General features: G+C 40.8%; 1 protein-coding gene across 1 annotated transcript in view; it reads right to left on the reverse strand.

The window, feature by feature from the left end:
- pdia5 (protein disulfide isomerase family A, member 5) overlaps positions 1–16954 on the reverse strand; it is a 118459-nt gene that overhangs the window by 100818 nt on the left and 687 nt on the right. The window contains exon 2 of the mRNA XM_060827807.1: positions 4633–4759. Coding sequence (XP_060683790.1) covers positions 4633–4759 — 127 coding nt within the window. The remainder of the gene's footprint in view (positions 1–4632; positions 4760–16954) is intronic.

Consider the following 16954-nt stretch of genomic DNA (forward strand, 5'->3'; position numbering starts at 1 on the left):
GACAGGAAAGAATAATTCTCAGGTCACAATAGGCATCTTCCAAACAGCAACATTGGAAACCGGGGAAGCAAGTAACACTGTTTGCTTGAAAAGTCAAGATAGCAAAATGAGGAGGTTGAAGCAATGTTCAGGGCTCCCAAAGCTCTTCATGGTTTTAACAAAAAAAAAGTTCAAAGGCAGCCACAGTTGAGTTATGAGGTCAAAGAAGGCACAGCTAAGGTTTACATGGAGTTAGTTATTCTCAGCTGAGGGAACAACAGTAAGTGAACATGAACTGGTTACAACAACTTTAGGGAGGGAAATGCAAGGTTGGACTTGAGTGCTGGAAGAAAATAAATACCTAGACTAGGTCTCCTGCTTATTAAATATTCACTGATCACTATGTCATGTGCAATGGTGAAAGGGGCAGAGGGAATATAAAGTGATAATTGGGTTCAGTCAGATGGCCCCGTTATGGTCACATTACTCACTGCTGACTGACCACCTTGGGTCTTTCGTGGAGAATTTTGAGATGCTAAAGGACAAACTCTCTCCTCTGCACCACCTTGCAGTTTGAGGAACCGTTTCTGTATTTTCAAAAAGCAGTAACTAACCATGAAGCTGTAGGAATGTTGTGAAATGCCACTTTCCATCTAATTTCTTTTTATAATGCAATGCAATTTCACAGCAGTCAAACCTCTTCACACACCTGGTTTAACAATTTTATCTTTTCAGTATTTGAGTAAGTAGTTTCTTACAAGTAAGAGCACAAAGTGACTCACATCACGCTTGAATTATAATTAGAGTGCTTCTACAGCTGGAAGGCATATTAGCTCAAAATTTGCCATGAAGAGTATTGTTTAAATTTATTCTTCCGATGTGGGAGTCACTTGCAAGACTCTCAATTATTATCCATCTATAGATGCCCTGAAACAATGGTGGTGATTCTGTTCAGACTGCTGCATTTTTGCTTTGCAGAGTTTTAATATAACTGTGTGGCTTGCTGGGCCACTTCAATGTCAGTCACATTGGCATGGAATTACAGTCATATGCAGACCAGGCAGGGTGTTAAGGGCAGGTTTTCTTCCCTGAAGGACTTGAGCGAGCCCGTTAGCTTTTTACAATAATCCAACAGCTTCATGTCATCAACATTGATTTGATGTTTTAAAGTCACTGCATGCTCAAAAGAATGTAACGGTTGATTAAAATACGGTGCATAGCATGGAGAATGGAAATAGGTAAGACAAAATGTGGTGTGAAATATTCGCTTTATCAAGACCAGCGGCAGATCTTGCATTCTCTGTCCAAATCTAAGTTCTGATTGAGTAAGTTTTGAGAACATTACAATGCTGATAGTTACACACCATCACAACAGTACAGAGAGTAGTTTGAGGTAATGATTTAGCTTACTTTTTTTTTTAAAAAGTACTGTAACTAGACAACATACTATGCAGAAACAGAAGGAAAATTTGCTGAAAAAGCTCAAAAGACGGCAGCATCTGTGATGTGAAATCAAAGTTAACTTTTCTGGTCCGATGACCCTTCCTCACTTCTGACGACGGGTCACTGGACCTGAAATGTTACCTTTGATCTCTCTTCACAGATGCTGCCAGACCTGCTGAGCTTTTCCAGCATCTTCTGTTTTTGTTTCTGATTTACAACATCTACAGTTTTTTTTTTAAGTGTTTAGCATACTATAAGGTTGGAAATTTAAAGCTCATCAATTTTTGGAGATCAATTTTCAAAATTAAATTTTGAAAATTGATCAACAAGAATGAAATATAGTGCCTTTGCAGTTGCCAGGAATACTTGATTCACTTTTTCATTTTTGCTTAATCTTCATTTTAGTCTTCCAGCTCTTACCATTCCAGTTCCTTCCCCAAAATAACTTTGGACCAAATGCAACTGAACTTGAATAATGTTTCATTCAACCTGGGATTTTTTAGCATATTACAGCTAGGGATGGGCGTGCAATTATCATGCCCAACAAAAGAAGGAACCTACCACTCATGAACAGGACATTGTTTAGGCCACTGTTGGAATATTGCATGCAATTCTGGTCTCCTTCCTATCGGAAAGATGTTGTGAAACTTGAAAGGGTTCAGAAAAGATTTACAAGGATGTTGCCAGGGTTGGAGGACTTGAGCTATAGGGGGAGGGTGAACAGGCTGGGGCTGTTTTCCCTGGAGCGTCGGAGGCTGAGGGGTGACCTTATAGAGATTTACAAATTTATGAGGGGCATGGATAGGGTAAGTAGGCAAAGTCTTTTCCCTAGGGTCAGGGAGTCCAGAACTAGAGGGCATAGGTTTAGGGTGAGAGGGGAGAGATATAAAAGAGACCTCAGGGGCAACGTTTTCACACAGAGGGTGGTACATGTATGGAATGAGCTGCCAGAGGAATTGGTGGAGGCTGGTACAATTGCAACATTTAAGAGGCATGTGGATGGGTATATGAATAGGAAGGGTTTAGAGGGATATGGGCCGAGTGCTGGCAGGTTGGACTAGATTAGGTTGGGATATCGGGTTGGACCGAAGAGTCTGTTTCCATGTTGGACATCTCTATGACTCCATAACACCCAAAAATAGCCCAAACTTAATACCCAGTGGTATTTGATAACTTTCCTACAGCTTCATGGTTCCTTACTGCTTTTTTTCTTAAATACAGGAACTGTCCCAAGATAATACACTGGGTGAGGCAAGTTATTAGATGGTGTTTTTAACACAGTGAAAGGTGCCCAAGTGATTCACAGGAGCATTAGCAAACCAAATTTGACTTTGAACCACATAAGGATATATTAGGACAGAAAACAAAGCTTAGTCAGAGGTTTTAAACAGCATTATGATGGAGGAGAGAGAAGTGAAGAAGGGAAAGGTTTAGGCCACTTTAAAAGTCAGGTGAAATTCTGTTGGAAATTGGAGTCTGTCCAAAACTATTTTTTCCTGATATTTCCTGAGTAACATGAGATCTTATGCAACTGTTGTTACAGCTGTTACCCATCTTCTCCAGATATAAACAATTTCCGATTAACAATGACAAAAGGGAGGTGACAATAATAGCCAAGGCGTCATTACTCCATTAGCTGGCCTGAAATAATTTTCAATGTATTTTTGATAAAATAAAAATTTTGTTCCCACCAAGGATGAATGTTCACTTTCATCTGAAGGTGAACAAGGGGACAACAGTTATTCTATTGCTGCAAGTAGTCCCAAGCACTTTTGCTGAAATGAATCAGAAGAATGATTTACACAGCACAGATTGCCAATCCCCAAAATACAGTATGCCAGCAGATGCACAGAGTCAGAGGCAGTCCTCTTCAGAGAGCTGTATTCTTTAGGTGGAAGATGGACCAGAAAAGATCCAGGGAAGAAGAGTTCCCTAACACTTTGGCTAGGAAATAGGTTGCTGCCTTCATAACATTAATGAAATTGACGCACACTGTACTAACCTCCTACTTATCGTCTGGCTCCAGTGAACCATCCTTAATTGTCGCCGGCTGCACACTTTTTGTGTAATGAATTAATATATCATATATAAACTGCTGGTTTCTTAAATTTAATCAACTACCTGAAAATTCCTTCGAAATGACTGACAACCGAGATGTGGTCATCAACCCTTTAAATGCAACAATTGAATCACTTTGATATTGAACTGGATTCAATAATTGGCCAGTCTGGGCGCTAAAGACAGCAGGTTTCCTGTCCTGAGAGTACAGTAGCTTAATAGTGGAGTGATCAAAATCAGAGAGGTTCAAAAGGCTGGAAGTGGAATGGAGATATCTCAGAGAATTTTAGGGCGAGAGGAGGTTATAGAGATCGAGAAGGTGAGGTGGATTTGAATCAAAATATAAGTACTTCTAAAATTAGAGTTGTTACTTAGCCAAGGGAGCCAATGCAAGTTAGTCAGTACAGGAGTGATGGATTAATGGGGAGAAAGTGAGGACTGCAGATGCTGGAGATCAGAGCTTAAAAATGTGTTGCTGGAAAAGCGCAGCAGGTCAGACAGCTGCCCGAAATATCGATTCTCCTGTTCCTTTGATGCTGCCTGACTTGCTATGCTTTTCCAGCAACACATTTTTAAGCTCTGATGGATTAACAGGACTTACTGCAACTTAGAATTTGGGAGCAGAGTTCTAGATTATCTTAGAAACCGGCCAGGGCTACCTTATATTTGTCACCTCTGGACTACTCCATGATTGAGTGTTTCAGTAGCATATAAATTGAGCCAGAAGCACAGTTAGGTGATGTCTGAAAGTAGAATTAGCTAAATTTAATAGACAGGTGGCCTGAAGCTCTTGTCAAGGTTAAATACAACATGACAACACAAACAGTCCTGCTCAGCCTCAGACACTTGCATGCAGGGAATGAGCCCATCAATGGGCTATGGAATTTGCAGCAGTATTGAAGTCAATGGATTTGGTCTTCACTGTCTTATCTGAAGCAAGCTTCTGTTTATCCATTGCTGGATGTTGGATGAACGGTCTAAAACAGAGAAAGTCGATGATGAGGCAATGGCAGCATACTGGAATTAATTTTGGATTATATTGCCCATTTGATAAGAGAGGAATGCAACTACGAGACAGGTGAAATGGGGTGAAGGGGCAGCTTACATGTTAAGTGTACTAGGCTATTGGACAAAGATGCAAAACCTGCTCACCTGATTTGGAGTACAGCACCAGTATGTTATTTCTTGTCCGCATGAGTTTCTTTAGTTCCTTTTGGTCATCGACTTTCTCAATCAGTGGAGACACTTTTGCTGCCATGAGGGACGTGGATAGCACCGCCTTGGGGAGGAAAACAGGTAAATCAGGCAGCTGGATAGAAATGTCCTCCAAAAGGATAATGCCTGCAATGCCTCCATTGATTTCTCATAAGGTCTGCAAATCTGCTGGAAGATTTAGGCACTATGATTTCATACGACTTGGCTGTTTTTTGTTCAATACCGTGAATCCTAGTCAAATGGCTAAAGTTCCACAGAGACAGAAACTGTTCAACAGCAGTTAAGAACAGCTCTTGTACATCAAGACTTTTAGTGGTTATGCAAAGTTAACGCATCTTTAGAAGTTAAGGTGAGCCAGTTACCTTCTGGGATTTTTAACCACTAGGTAGTTGACTCTGGTTCAGCGTTAATAGCCACAGATCTTGCATCAACAAACTACATTTCCGTGACATCTTCACCATAATAAAACATCAAGGCATAAAACAGGAGCAACAACAAAATCTGACACCAAGCCAAATAAAGAAGTGTTACGGCAGGCAGCTGAAAGCTTGAGCAAAAACATCAGTTCTCATAGACATGTAAAAGGAAGGAAATGGATGGGGAGTGATTTCCAGAATCTAGGGCCTAGGCATCTGAAGTTATTGCTTCCCATGGTGAAGTGATTAAACCCAGCCACACCTATGCAGCTAGAGTTGGAGCACAAAGAGTTCTGCAAATCTGGAGGAGCTTACAGAACTAAGGAGCACACAGTTACATCAAATTTTGATAATAATGATCAGAATTTGAAAACTGAAGTGGAGCTAGTCTAAAAGCAACATAAGTTAGCCAGCACAGGAACAACTGGTGAAAGAATCTTAGCACAAGGTACAATAGGAGCAGATTTCTGCAAGGTAGGATATGGCAGACTGACACTTGAGCATTCTCAACAGTCCAAGCCAAAGTAAAAAAAGTGTGGATGAGGGTTTCACAGCAAATGAGTTGAGAGAAGAGCAGAATCAAGCAAGGTATCTGATGGAAAATTCATCCACTTTGGCATCCCCATTCAAACCAAAGAGCATCTTTATTTGCCCGCTAGCTGGACAAATGATAGAAAGTTCCAGAGTTAGAACAGTGAGAATCTGAGTGACTGTGTTGCATGATCGTCTAGTCTTCTGTTCATTGGTGAATATATAATACAGACGCATACTCGGTCTACAGAACTGTGTGGCACCAGACAAGCAGTATTTCTTCAAATTGCCAAAACAGGCAAAATGCTTCTCCTGCACTAATTGAAACAAAAATTATATCCTTGAAACACGGCTGCTCATTTCTTTAGATGCCAACATTGAATCATTGATTTGGTTTAGTTTTTCCTAAGGATTCAGACTGTCTGCTGGTTTGCAGAAAAGGCAGAAGTAGTTTGATCGTTCAATGTCTTCCAAAAATATATTTATACGGAATATCAATAATTTCATTCGCTATGTCATCCTGAACAGCTTGTCAGTTATCTAAGATCCTAGCTTTCTGAAGCACCTTTGGCAGTTCGAAAAAGCTTTCAATACATTGTTCAGCCTGCACAGACTGCATTGGACAAACTGAAGTGACTCATCTGCATCAACTGCTGCGAAACACTCACAAGAGTCTTTCAATAACTATTAAACCTCATGGAGCAAATCTATTCCAAAGTGAGTCTTGTCCTGAAACATCAAAATTAGAAACGTTGACATGCATTCCAAGTGGCAGACAGAAATGCAAGATGTAATGTAAACTGACTTTGAGAGTGTCACGCAAGGAGGAAACCGATAAATATATTAACAAGATTACTTAAGTTTCAGTACTGTCCATACTGCGTAGTGTGCGAATCAGAAGCTCTGGCTGATTTTGTGCTCCTACCTTGCCTCAGAGTATTGAAGCTGATTGTTGCAGTCATACTGGAAGCAGTTCAGGTCACCCAGAGATTCAACCTAGGAGCTCCCGGGGTGAGGTTTATAGTTAGGTAGAGGTCTTCTCTATTTGAAGAGCATGAAGCTCAACCAATGCCCAAGATTTAGACCTCATCCGCTACGCACGCAGCTCATCATGTTGTTGCTGTTTGCCTACACAGCAGCAATGATGGCTTTTCAAAACATTTTGATTATGCACTCAGGAATATCCTAAAAGACATGAAAGGTTGCATAAATACCAGGTTTTCTTTTCTTTCGTAGCTGAAATAACAGAACCTCCTCCAGGGATCCCCTGTATTACAGATGCCAATTTGATTCATTTCACTCAACATCAAGTGACAGTTGGAGGCTCTGAAAACTACAAAAGGCTGCGGACTCTGACAACACTCCAGTGATAGTCTTGAACACTAGTACTCCAGAACTTGCTGCACATCCAGTAATGCTGGTTTAGAACAGCTGCAACATGGTAACCACTCAATGCAGAAAATTGCCCAGGTATGCATTGTACATGAAAAGCAGGACAAATCTAACCTGGAAGAAAGTGAGGACTGCAGAAGCTGGAGATCAGAGTCGAGAGTGTGGTGCTGGAAAAGCACAGGTCAGGCAGCATCTGAGGAGCAGGAGAATCGATGTTTAGGGCATAAGCCTTTCATCAGGTTTACCATCTCATCGGTCTACTGTTGATCATCAGGAAAGTGATGGAGCCATCATGAACAGTGTTATCAAAAAGCACTTAATAGTCATAATCCGATCACTGACATCCAGTTTGGGCTCTGTCACACAGTTCCTGACCTCATTACGGCCTCAGTTCAAACACTGACAAAAGAGTTGAGGGTAAGAAGCGAGGGGAGAGTGAATGCCCTGAACATCAAGACCACATTTGACATCAAGGAGTCCCCGCAAAACCAGAGCCAATGGGAAACGGGGGACAACAGTCACAGTTAGAATCCTACCTGTCACAAAGGAAAATGGGTATGGCAGTTGACAATCAGTCATCTCAGCTCCAGGACGCCTCTACAGGAGTTCCTAAGGTAAGATAGCTTCTAATCAACCTGTTCAGATGTTATGGCATGCTGCTGGAGCAGGTTGGACTTGAGCCTGAAGATCAGAGATAGGGATACTACGTCTGGCTACAAAGGTCCTATACAAGTACAGGACCTTTGTAGCAAGAGGGAGTGTGTTCTTGGCCCAAACATCTTCAGCTGCTTCAATGTGCTTCTCTCCATCATGAGGTCAGAAAACGGGGATGTGCACTGATGACTGCACAAATGTTCATTATCATTCATGAAGATTCGGATACTGAAGCAATCTGTGCTCAAATGCAGCACGACCTGGACAATTTCCATTCTTGGGCTGACAAGTGCCAAGTTACAGGTGCGCTAAACAAATGTAACAAGAGAGAATCTAACCATTGCCCAATGGCATTCAAATACATTACCATTACTGAATACCTAACCATCAACACCCTGGATGTACCACTAAACAGAAACTGAACCGTATGAAGAGTAGCTAGAAGAGCAGGTCAGAGGCTAGGAACCTTGCAGCGGGTAATTTAATTCCTGACTGCCCAAAGCCTGATGATCATCTACAAGGCCTGGGCCAAGAGCATGGTGTCATATTCCCTGCTTGCCTGGATGAGTGCAGCTCCAACAACACTCAAGAAGCTTAGCACCATCCAGGAAAAAAGTCCGTTGATTAGCATCACATTCACATTCATCCAGCCTCCTCCTGCACTGATGCACAGAAACAGCAATGAGTACCAGCTATAAGATGCACAGCAGAAAGTCATGACTTTTACAACAGCACCTGCCAAACCCACAATCACTTCCATCCAGAAGAACAAGTGCAGCAGACGCAATGGCAACACTGCTAACCGGAGTTATCCCTCGGAGCCACTCATCACCCTTACTTGAAAGTATATTGCTGTTCATTGAGCGTTGCTGGGTTAATTTCCTGGACCTGCCACCCTTCTGGCACTGTGGGTGCAATTACATAAAACGGACAGGAGCAATTAAGGAGGCAGCTGACACAATTTTCTCAAGGCAACTAAGGATGGGCAATAAATGCTGGCCCAGGCAGAGATACCCAACATCCCACGAGTGAATATAAATGAAAAGGATAACACGCAAGTGTGCAAATTTAAAAGGCAGCACACTTCAGACTGATCGGTTCACTAAAAAAAACCAGAACACCACTTAGATTTATATTTATTATGCTTCTCCAGTAAGTATAATCATAAATAATACATTCATGACAAAAATAATTTTCACACACAAGATCGACAATTAAAACCTTTAGTGAACAACCTATTAGCCATTTTCCTTTCAACTTGCTTGTCAAAAATTCAAAAGGAGTTACTGTTGGGCAGCAAAGGTGGGTGTCAAAATGGTAGGAGGTGCAAAGTTACTCTGATGGAGAAATATCTCAGTTAACAGTTTCTTGAAACACAAATTACAGTTGGCAAATAGAAAGCCAGTATCAACATTTCAAAATCTACCCAATTCAACTGCAGTGATAAAATCATCTGAATTGGAATAAGTCCCAGACTGAAAATATGTGCTGTTAAAAGTAGCCTGAAATTATCTATGTTAAATTCAGGGCTGCAGAACATTAGACATAAAATACATTTTTGGAATATTCGCTGATGAGCCATTAACTGAACTAGAACAGACTGACGTGTAATGTATAAAAACGTGCCTCAGCCTTGGTTCAGTGTTGCATCTCATTTGCTATTTTTGCACTCTATTTTGCATATTCTCCACAAATAGATACTAATATTCATAACCAGAAGAAAGAGATGCAGTAGCAACATTGTCAATTTCAGTGCTCCAACTTTAGGATTGATGAAAAAATGGAAATAGGATAAAAAGTCACTAACATTCTTGATATTGATTACTTTTGGAATGTTTCAGCCACAGAAAACATCGCATCTGATCCTGACCTGCACTCATCCAATGCCCTCACACATACCTTGCAGCTACTCACCGACAAGTTACTGAAGGCGGCAGACCCCTCAAATAACTGGCCCACACGACAGCTCGTGGATATTGAACCAACCCCCACCTTCAATTCATTAGAAGCTTAGCTTTAAGTTCAAACTCAGGACATCAAAATGAGCCCATAATACTATGCTGCATTTCTGCAGTTGCTATCTTTTGACAGTGCAGTTAGAAGAGAATGGATATAGACAATTCAGCCTCTAGAGCTTGTTTTGCCAGTTAGCTCATGACTATTTGTAACAAAACTCCACTCACCCACTTTGACTCCAAAACATTGACATCCTGGCTTAACATAAATCTATCAATCTCAGTTTTGCCTATCCTAAATAACCCCCAGCTTCAAGAGTTTCTTTTTGTTGAGGACAGGGGGCAAAGAACTTTAAAATTGTATTACTATGTGAAGCACTGGCTGAAAGCACCTCTGAATGGCACAGAGCTAGTTTTAAGGCTTAGGCCCCTTGTTGTTAATGCATCTGAATAGAGCCAATAAGTTCAAAGTTTACGTAAAGATTCTAAAGAGCAAATAGTTTACTCCACATACACTGTTAAAAATCACAACACCATGGTATAGTCCAACAGGTTTATTTGAAAGTACAGGTACACAATCATTTATTTGAAATTCCAAAAACCACTTTGTTTCTCGTGGAGTGTGAAGCATCATTTTGGCATGCGAATAGGTGACCCAACTGCACATCCACTCAAACCATGTCACTCACATATGTGGTGGTGGTGTGGCCTAGCACTGGCAGGCGTCAATTGTATCTCAGCGCTCGAACTATTCACACGTGTGTCTGCTGTCAGCTAGTTTTTTTGAAATTTCAATGCGAAAATGTCATTAATTCCGAAATCCAAAAAATTCCAAATTCCGAAAAACAACTGGCCCTAAGGATTTTAGATAAAGCATTGTGTACCTGTCCTAGCTTTTGGAGCACTGCTTCTTCATCAGATACAGCAGGATCATCAGACACAGAATTTATAGCAAAAGATCTCAGTGTCATGCAACTGAAACGATATATTGAACAAACCCAGATTGCTGTTAAGGTTTGTTCAATAAAACAATTGCTTGACACTGAACTCTTTTACTATAAATTATCTGTTTTATGATTCTGCTCCACAGCTACCTGATGAAGGAGTGGCACTCTGAAAGCTAGTACTTCCAAATAACCTGTTGGACTATACCCTGGTGCTGGGTGATTTTTAACTTGGCCCACCCCAGTCCAATACCGGCACCTCCACATCATGGCTTCCATACACACTGGGAGAAAGTGAGGACTGCAGATGCTGGAAATCAGAGCTGAAAAATGTGTTGCTGGAAAAGTGCAGCAGGTCAGGCAGCATCCAAGGAGCAGGAGAATTGACGTTTCGGGCATGAGCCCTTCTTCAGCCCTCCCATACACACTGTCCAGCCACTTTATATCTCAATTTTAATATCTTTTTACATTTTATACTTGAATGAACACAAGTCTATTCATAACGTGCTCATTAGCCCTGGCATCACTTTGCAAATCAAGCCTGCATTCACTTGAAGGCCAATATTTCCTTCCAAGGTTTTAAAATATCATTGCATTATCTTAAAGCAGTAAGGTCCCTCGGTGTCCTGATCAATCTTCCTGTTTCAGCCAAGACCACAAAATGATAAAAGCAAACTACAGTGAATATTGGAAATTCAAAATAAAAATAAAAAATGCTCGAAACACTCAAAAGGTCAGGACATTTTTTGTTGAGAGAGAAATAGAAATAAGGTATGGACGGATCAGCTTTTGTCAGGACTGGCAAATCCTCTGGATTGCATGGTACCTGAAGTAAATAATCCACTTGGCTCAAAAGGTCCATGCCAGTTTTCATGCTCCAAACAAGTCTCTCCTCAGTTCTGATTAAACGCCACTGAACTAGATATTTAACTTTTTCTCCCTTCACAGACCTGATCTGTCCATATCTTTTCTCATATCTTAGCTTTTTTTGCCATGCATAAATCAACTGTCAGAAGATCAGAAATAGTTCTTCAAAAAACAATTCATTGATTGCAGAACATTCAGAGGATCACATTGTAGATATGTAATTCAGCCCAACTGGTCTGTTGGTATGTTAGTAGGGAGACACTGGCTTAGAGGTACTATGGCTAGTGTTAATCCAAAAACTCAGCTAATGTTCTGGGGACCCAGGCTTCAATATCACCATGGCAGAATTTGGATTCAATATTTTAAAAATCTGGAATAAGAATCTACTGATTCATTGCTGTGGGTTTGGAATCACATGTAGGTAGGCAAGGTAAGGATGGCAGATTTTCTTATGGACATTCGTGATGTCAAATGTGTTTTTTCCGACAATTGGCAATGGTTTCATGGTTATTAGTAGATTCTTAACTCCAGATTTTGTTTTAAATTGTTGGATCCCCAGAACATTATACAATTCACTTACATCTGGTGGTTGAGAGGTCCAGGTTCTTCACTCACTCTAGATAAAGATACTTGCTCTGAATTCTCATTGGATTTATTTCTGACTCTCATATTTGTGTTCCCAGTTCTGATCTTGCCCACAGGTTGAAACATCTATGTCTCATTTATGAAAGATATTGCAATTGCGTATAGAGTCCAACAGCTCTCAAAGGTCTCCATCTAGTCACGTTTGACTTTTTCTTTCCTAGAGAGGATGGCACTAGCCTGTTCAATCTTTCCTGATAAGAACAGCCACAAGTTCTACTCTCATTCCAATAAACCAGTTTCTCCCAAGAGCCTCTCAACCTTTTATATCCCTTCCATAAAAATAGAGACTGAAACCATTCACAGTATTCCAAGTGTGGTCTAATCTAGGTTCTACATCAATTTAAAATATTTTCTCTATTTTTCAACTTTATTCCTCCCAAGATGAACCCCAGTGCTTCATTTGATTTTTTAAACTGGCAGCATTTACCTGCCTCACTACTTTTACGATTTGTACCCCCAGATCCTCTGCTACTTCACCCCACGGACACCAATATGGCCTCCTCATTTTTCTCAACAAAATGTACTAGGACATTTGATGCTTCTTCTTAGACAATCTCTTGAAACTTGCTTCTACTCTGGTTTGATGGGCTCTGAGGTAACTGATAAAGCCCAACACATGATCTTCAGGTTCCATCATGTGTGGTTCTTGAAGGGTTGACTAGGTGCTATATTTGGGAGGTTGAGTGGCCCTGCTGACCCCTCAACTCCACCTTGCATATTCCCTGTGAAGTCCTTTGATATCTTCAGTACCTTCCTGAATGAGCCTTACTCAGTTCACTTGGTCATATGCCAGAGTCTTCAATGAATTGACAGGGATGTTTGACCACATCCCCAGCTTCGGCTGCCACTTAGTCGTCTCCTGTTGTGACCAAGTCCATAGCAAAACAATTGGTTTGGGAGTCTCGTGTCAGGCACACAAACTGCAATCTCCACATAGTTTTGAGGGATCATCACTGCAACACTGGGAAAGGTTGGCAGAGATGATTGGTACTGTTTGGTGACCTTCCTTTCCATTGAATTCAGACAATCTTATGAAGGCATCATGATGGGAACTCTCCAGAACTTTGAGGTGCCTACTGCAGATTGCCCAAATCTTTGAAACATATGGGAGGGCTGGATGACTCAGGCCTGGTAAATCATGACTTTAGTTCTAGGCTTGAGATCCTGGTTCTCAAATATACTTTTCATCAGTCTGCTAAAGGCTGAAATGGAACAATGGAAGTATTGTATGAATGACAAAGGGATATTTGAATGCAAGATCTTCCAGCTGAAGTCAGCAACCTGAGTACATGCAATTATACTTAAAAACATAAGCATCCCTTCCACCACTGAACAATGCTGTAGATTTAAAATGCTATTATTGGGACCTTTCCAATCTGCATGACTTTGTATCATAAAGTACACAGCACAGCTAAAGCTTATTTTCTGCAGCATATCTAAATTTCAGTTTCCTATTTATCAGAAAGAATGTTCAAAGCTTCAATATGCTCAATTCTTCCAAAAACATTAGATATCAAAGTGAAGACCTGATGCTTCAATGGTCATAGAAAACAGCATCAATTAAGCCTATGAGTGGTTGACATTTTAACAGAAATCGATGATGTTCTGAGTAACCCAGCATTACAGGCAACTACAAAATGTAGGCTAAACATTGACTATTTTCTATTACTCCAAACAGGTTGAAGTTCACAATTTTCACCCAGGTTGTACATATGTTCTTTATTGGTTCATGGGATATGACATCAATGCCAATGCTAGCCATTACCTCCCATCCCTAACTGTCATTGGTGATGAATCATTTTAAATCACTGCAGTTTATAGTCTGAAGACACATCTACAGTGCTGTTATGGAACAGGATCCAGGACTTTGACCCAGTGATGAAGAAGGATCAATTATATAGCTCCAAGTCAGGATGGTAAGAGATTTCCTATGCAGTAGCTATGCTTGTCCTCCAGCTAATATAAGTCACAAGTTTGAAAGACACTGCTGAAGCAGACTTGGTGAGCTGTTCTAATGCATCTTGCAGATGGTACACACTGCAGCCATGCTATGTCACTGTATTGTTTTGACCTAGATGTTGTCAGAACTGACTCATCCGAACACGTGGACAGTATTTCATTGCACACTTGATATGTATCTTGAGGATGATGGATTGGTGTCGGGAAGTCAGCACATCATCCTTGCTATAGAATACATTTTAGACCTTATTTATTTGGAAAGCTTGATTTTCCTGGATACAACTGAACAGCTTTCCAGGCCAATTTGAGGGCAGTTAAAGAGTCAGCACATTGCTATGGGACCGAAATCATATCATGGTTAGCTCAGGAAGTCCAACACATTTCCTCCCAAAAAGAAATTAATGAACCAACTGGTCATGGCAATCTAAAAGCTCCATGGACACTTTCACAGATACCAGATTATTTTAGTTTCAAGTTTAAATAAATGCTAATAATCATCTCAATGAAGGTTGAATTCATGGTTCCCCATTCATTAGACATTTTAACTGAGATCTATGATTTGCTGAGTAAGAATGTGGACAAAATAGTTACTATTTTCTATCGCTCTAAATTGGCATTAGGTTGAACTCATGATTTCTCATTTATTAGCCTTTAGTGCCAGGGACCCGGGTTTGATTCCATTGTTTGGATGACTGTCTGTTCTCCGTCAGTGCAAAGATGGGCAGGTTAAGTGGATTGGCTGTGGAAAATTGCCCCATAGTGTCTGGGGATTTGTAGGTTAGATAGGGGACTAGCCATGGAAAATTCAGTGTTACAGGGATAGGGTAAGGGGATGGCTCTGGGTGGGATGGTCTTTGGAGTGTGGATTCAATGATACGAATGGCTTGTTTCAACACTGTAGGGATTCTATAATGCTGTGCGACCCTTTCTCACACTTTATAAAATCATTTGTGCAATTTGAAAATTAGACCAATAAAATTGACATTTTCATGGGATTATTCACGATTTGAAGGTTTTCATTCTCAACTGGAATGTAGTCTTGATACAGAGTTTCATTTTTGCAAGACAGATAATCATTCATCCCACTGTATGTATGCTCGCTTCCTGCAAGGGCGACTCAATTTGCCCATTCCCCAGCCATTTATCTAGACCTCCAAATTCTCTGTCTGCAGACAATTACTCAATGCCATTTGAGAGCCTTACTTCAAAAATGAAGCAGCATATTCTCACAAAAGGTAAAATGTAATCATCAATGGTGCACCTAGGACTTCAATGAACTATAACACAAGCACATCAAAAGGACTGTCCAATTTTGGGTTGTATTTAAAGAGATTGTAGTAAACCTCAAAATGCTTCTGGCTATCACTGGTGAAATTGTTGAGAACAGAGAATAATAAAGTAAGAAGTGTGCTGATACTAATACACAAATAAAAAATATTTTCATAATGCATTAATCTAACCACTTCATACACAATTTGATCCATTCCAGATTTTATTTGAACTTGATATAAATTTTCAAAGTTCCAATAAAAGTTGAAGTCAAAGTGATCAAAATCATTAGACAAATATAATAGTCCTGACTCCTTAAATAGAGAAACTTGTATGGCCATTGCAGATTAAAAACAAACAACTTGTGAAAAGCTGGCCCAAACATCTGTTTTGAAAAGACAAACTAAAATGCTAGAAATGATCAGATAGTCTGAGGAGATGCAAAGACAGAGTTGGGTGGTGCGGTGGCTCAGTGGTTAGCATTGCTGCCTCACAGCACCAGTGTCCCAGGTTTGATTCCAGCCTGTCTGTGTGGAGTTTGCATATTCGCCCTGTGTCTGTGTGGGTTTCCTCCCACAGTCCAAAGATGTACAGGCAAGGTGAATTGGCCATGCTAAATTGCCCATAGTGTTAGGTGTATTAGGAAATGGGTCTGGGTGGGTTACTCTTTGGAGGGTTGGTGTGGACTTGTTGGGCCAAAGGCCCTGTTCCACACTGTAGGGAATCTTATCTAAGTCAACATTTCAGCTTGACGACACTTCTCCAACCCACTGGCATTTTAGCATTGTTTTTATTTCAGACTTCCTCTTCTGAATTATTTTGACAACAATAATGTTATAGAGCTGAAGTAGGACTTTTCTTCTATCCACTGATACTTTCCTTCCTGTCATACACTTGTAACATTTTCTGTTTTTGTGCCAGGTAGCCAAACCTTTTTTTGTTGCTTTTTGAGAGCAGGTACACTCAGACACAGAGATAAGCTCGTGGACTTTTGGGCAATGTTTACAGTTACGTTCTCAATGTCACGTCCCACACCCACTCCATATCAGCCATTTGACAACAATCGTGGACCAAGTGGAAAAAAAAGAGTGCAAAGCTTAAAAGTGCTCAGGGCAGAATCAGAAAATTTAAGAGAAACAAGGTGGTCATTTGGCCCAACACTTGTGTCAAGTTGTAAACTTTTCACACATACGGTGGTGCGTGTATGGAATGAGCTGCCAGAGGAAGTGGTGGAGGCTGGCACAATTGCAACATTTAAGAGGCATTTGGATGGATATATGAATAGGAAGGGTTTGGAGGGATAGGGGCCGGGTGCTGGCAGTTGGGGCTAGATTAGGTTGGGATATCTGGTCGGCATGGACGGGTTGGACCGAAGGGTCTGTTTCAATGTTGTACATCTCTATGACTCTATGTAGACATTGGAGAAGGGCTTATGCCCGAAACGTCGAATTTCCTGTTCCTTGGATGCTGCCTGACCTGCTGTGCTTTTCCAGCAACACATTTTCACCTCTGATCCCCAGCATCTGCAGACCTCACTTTCTCCTCTATGTAGACATTCCCAAGTAATTTTTACGTGTTGTGCGTTTCTGGAGTACCATGCCCTTACAAATATTTTCTTTATTTCCTC

This window comes from Hemiscyllium ocellatum, chromosome 7, assembly GCF_020745735.1.
Source record: "Hemiscyllium ocellatum isolate sHemOce1 chromosome 7, sHemOce1.pat.X.cur, whole genome shotgun sequence".
Lineage (NCBI taxonomy): Eukaryota > Metazoa > Chordata > Chondrichthyes > Orectolobiformes > Hemiscylliidae > Hemiscyllium > Hemiscyllium ocellatum.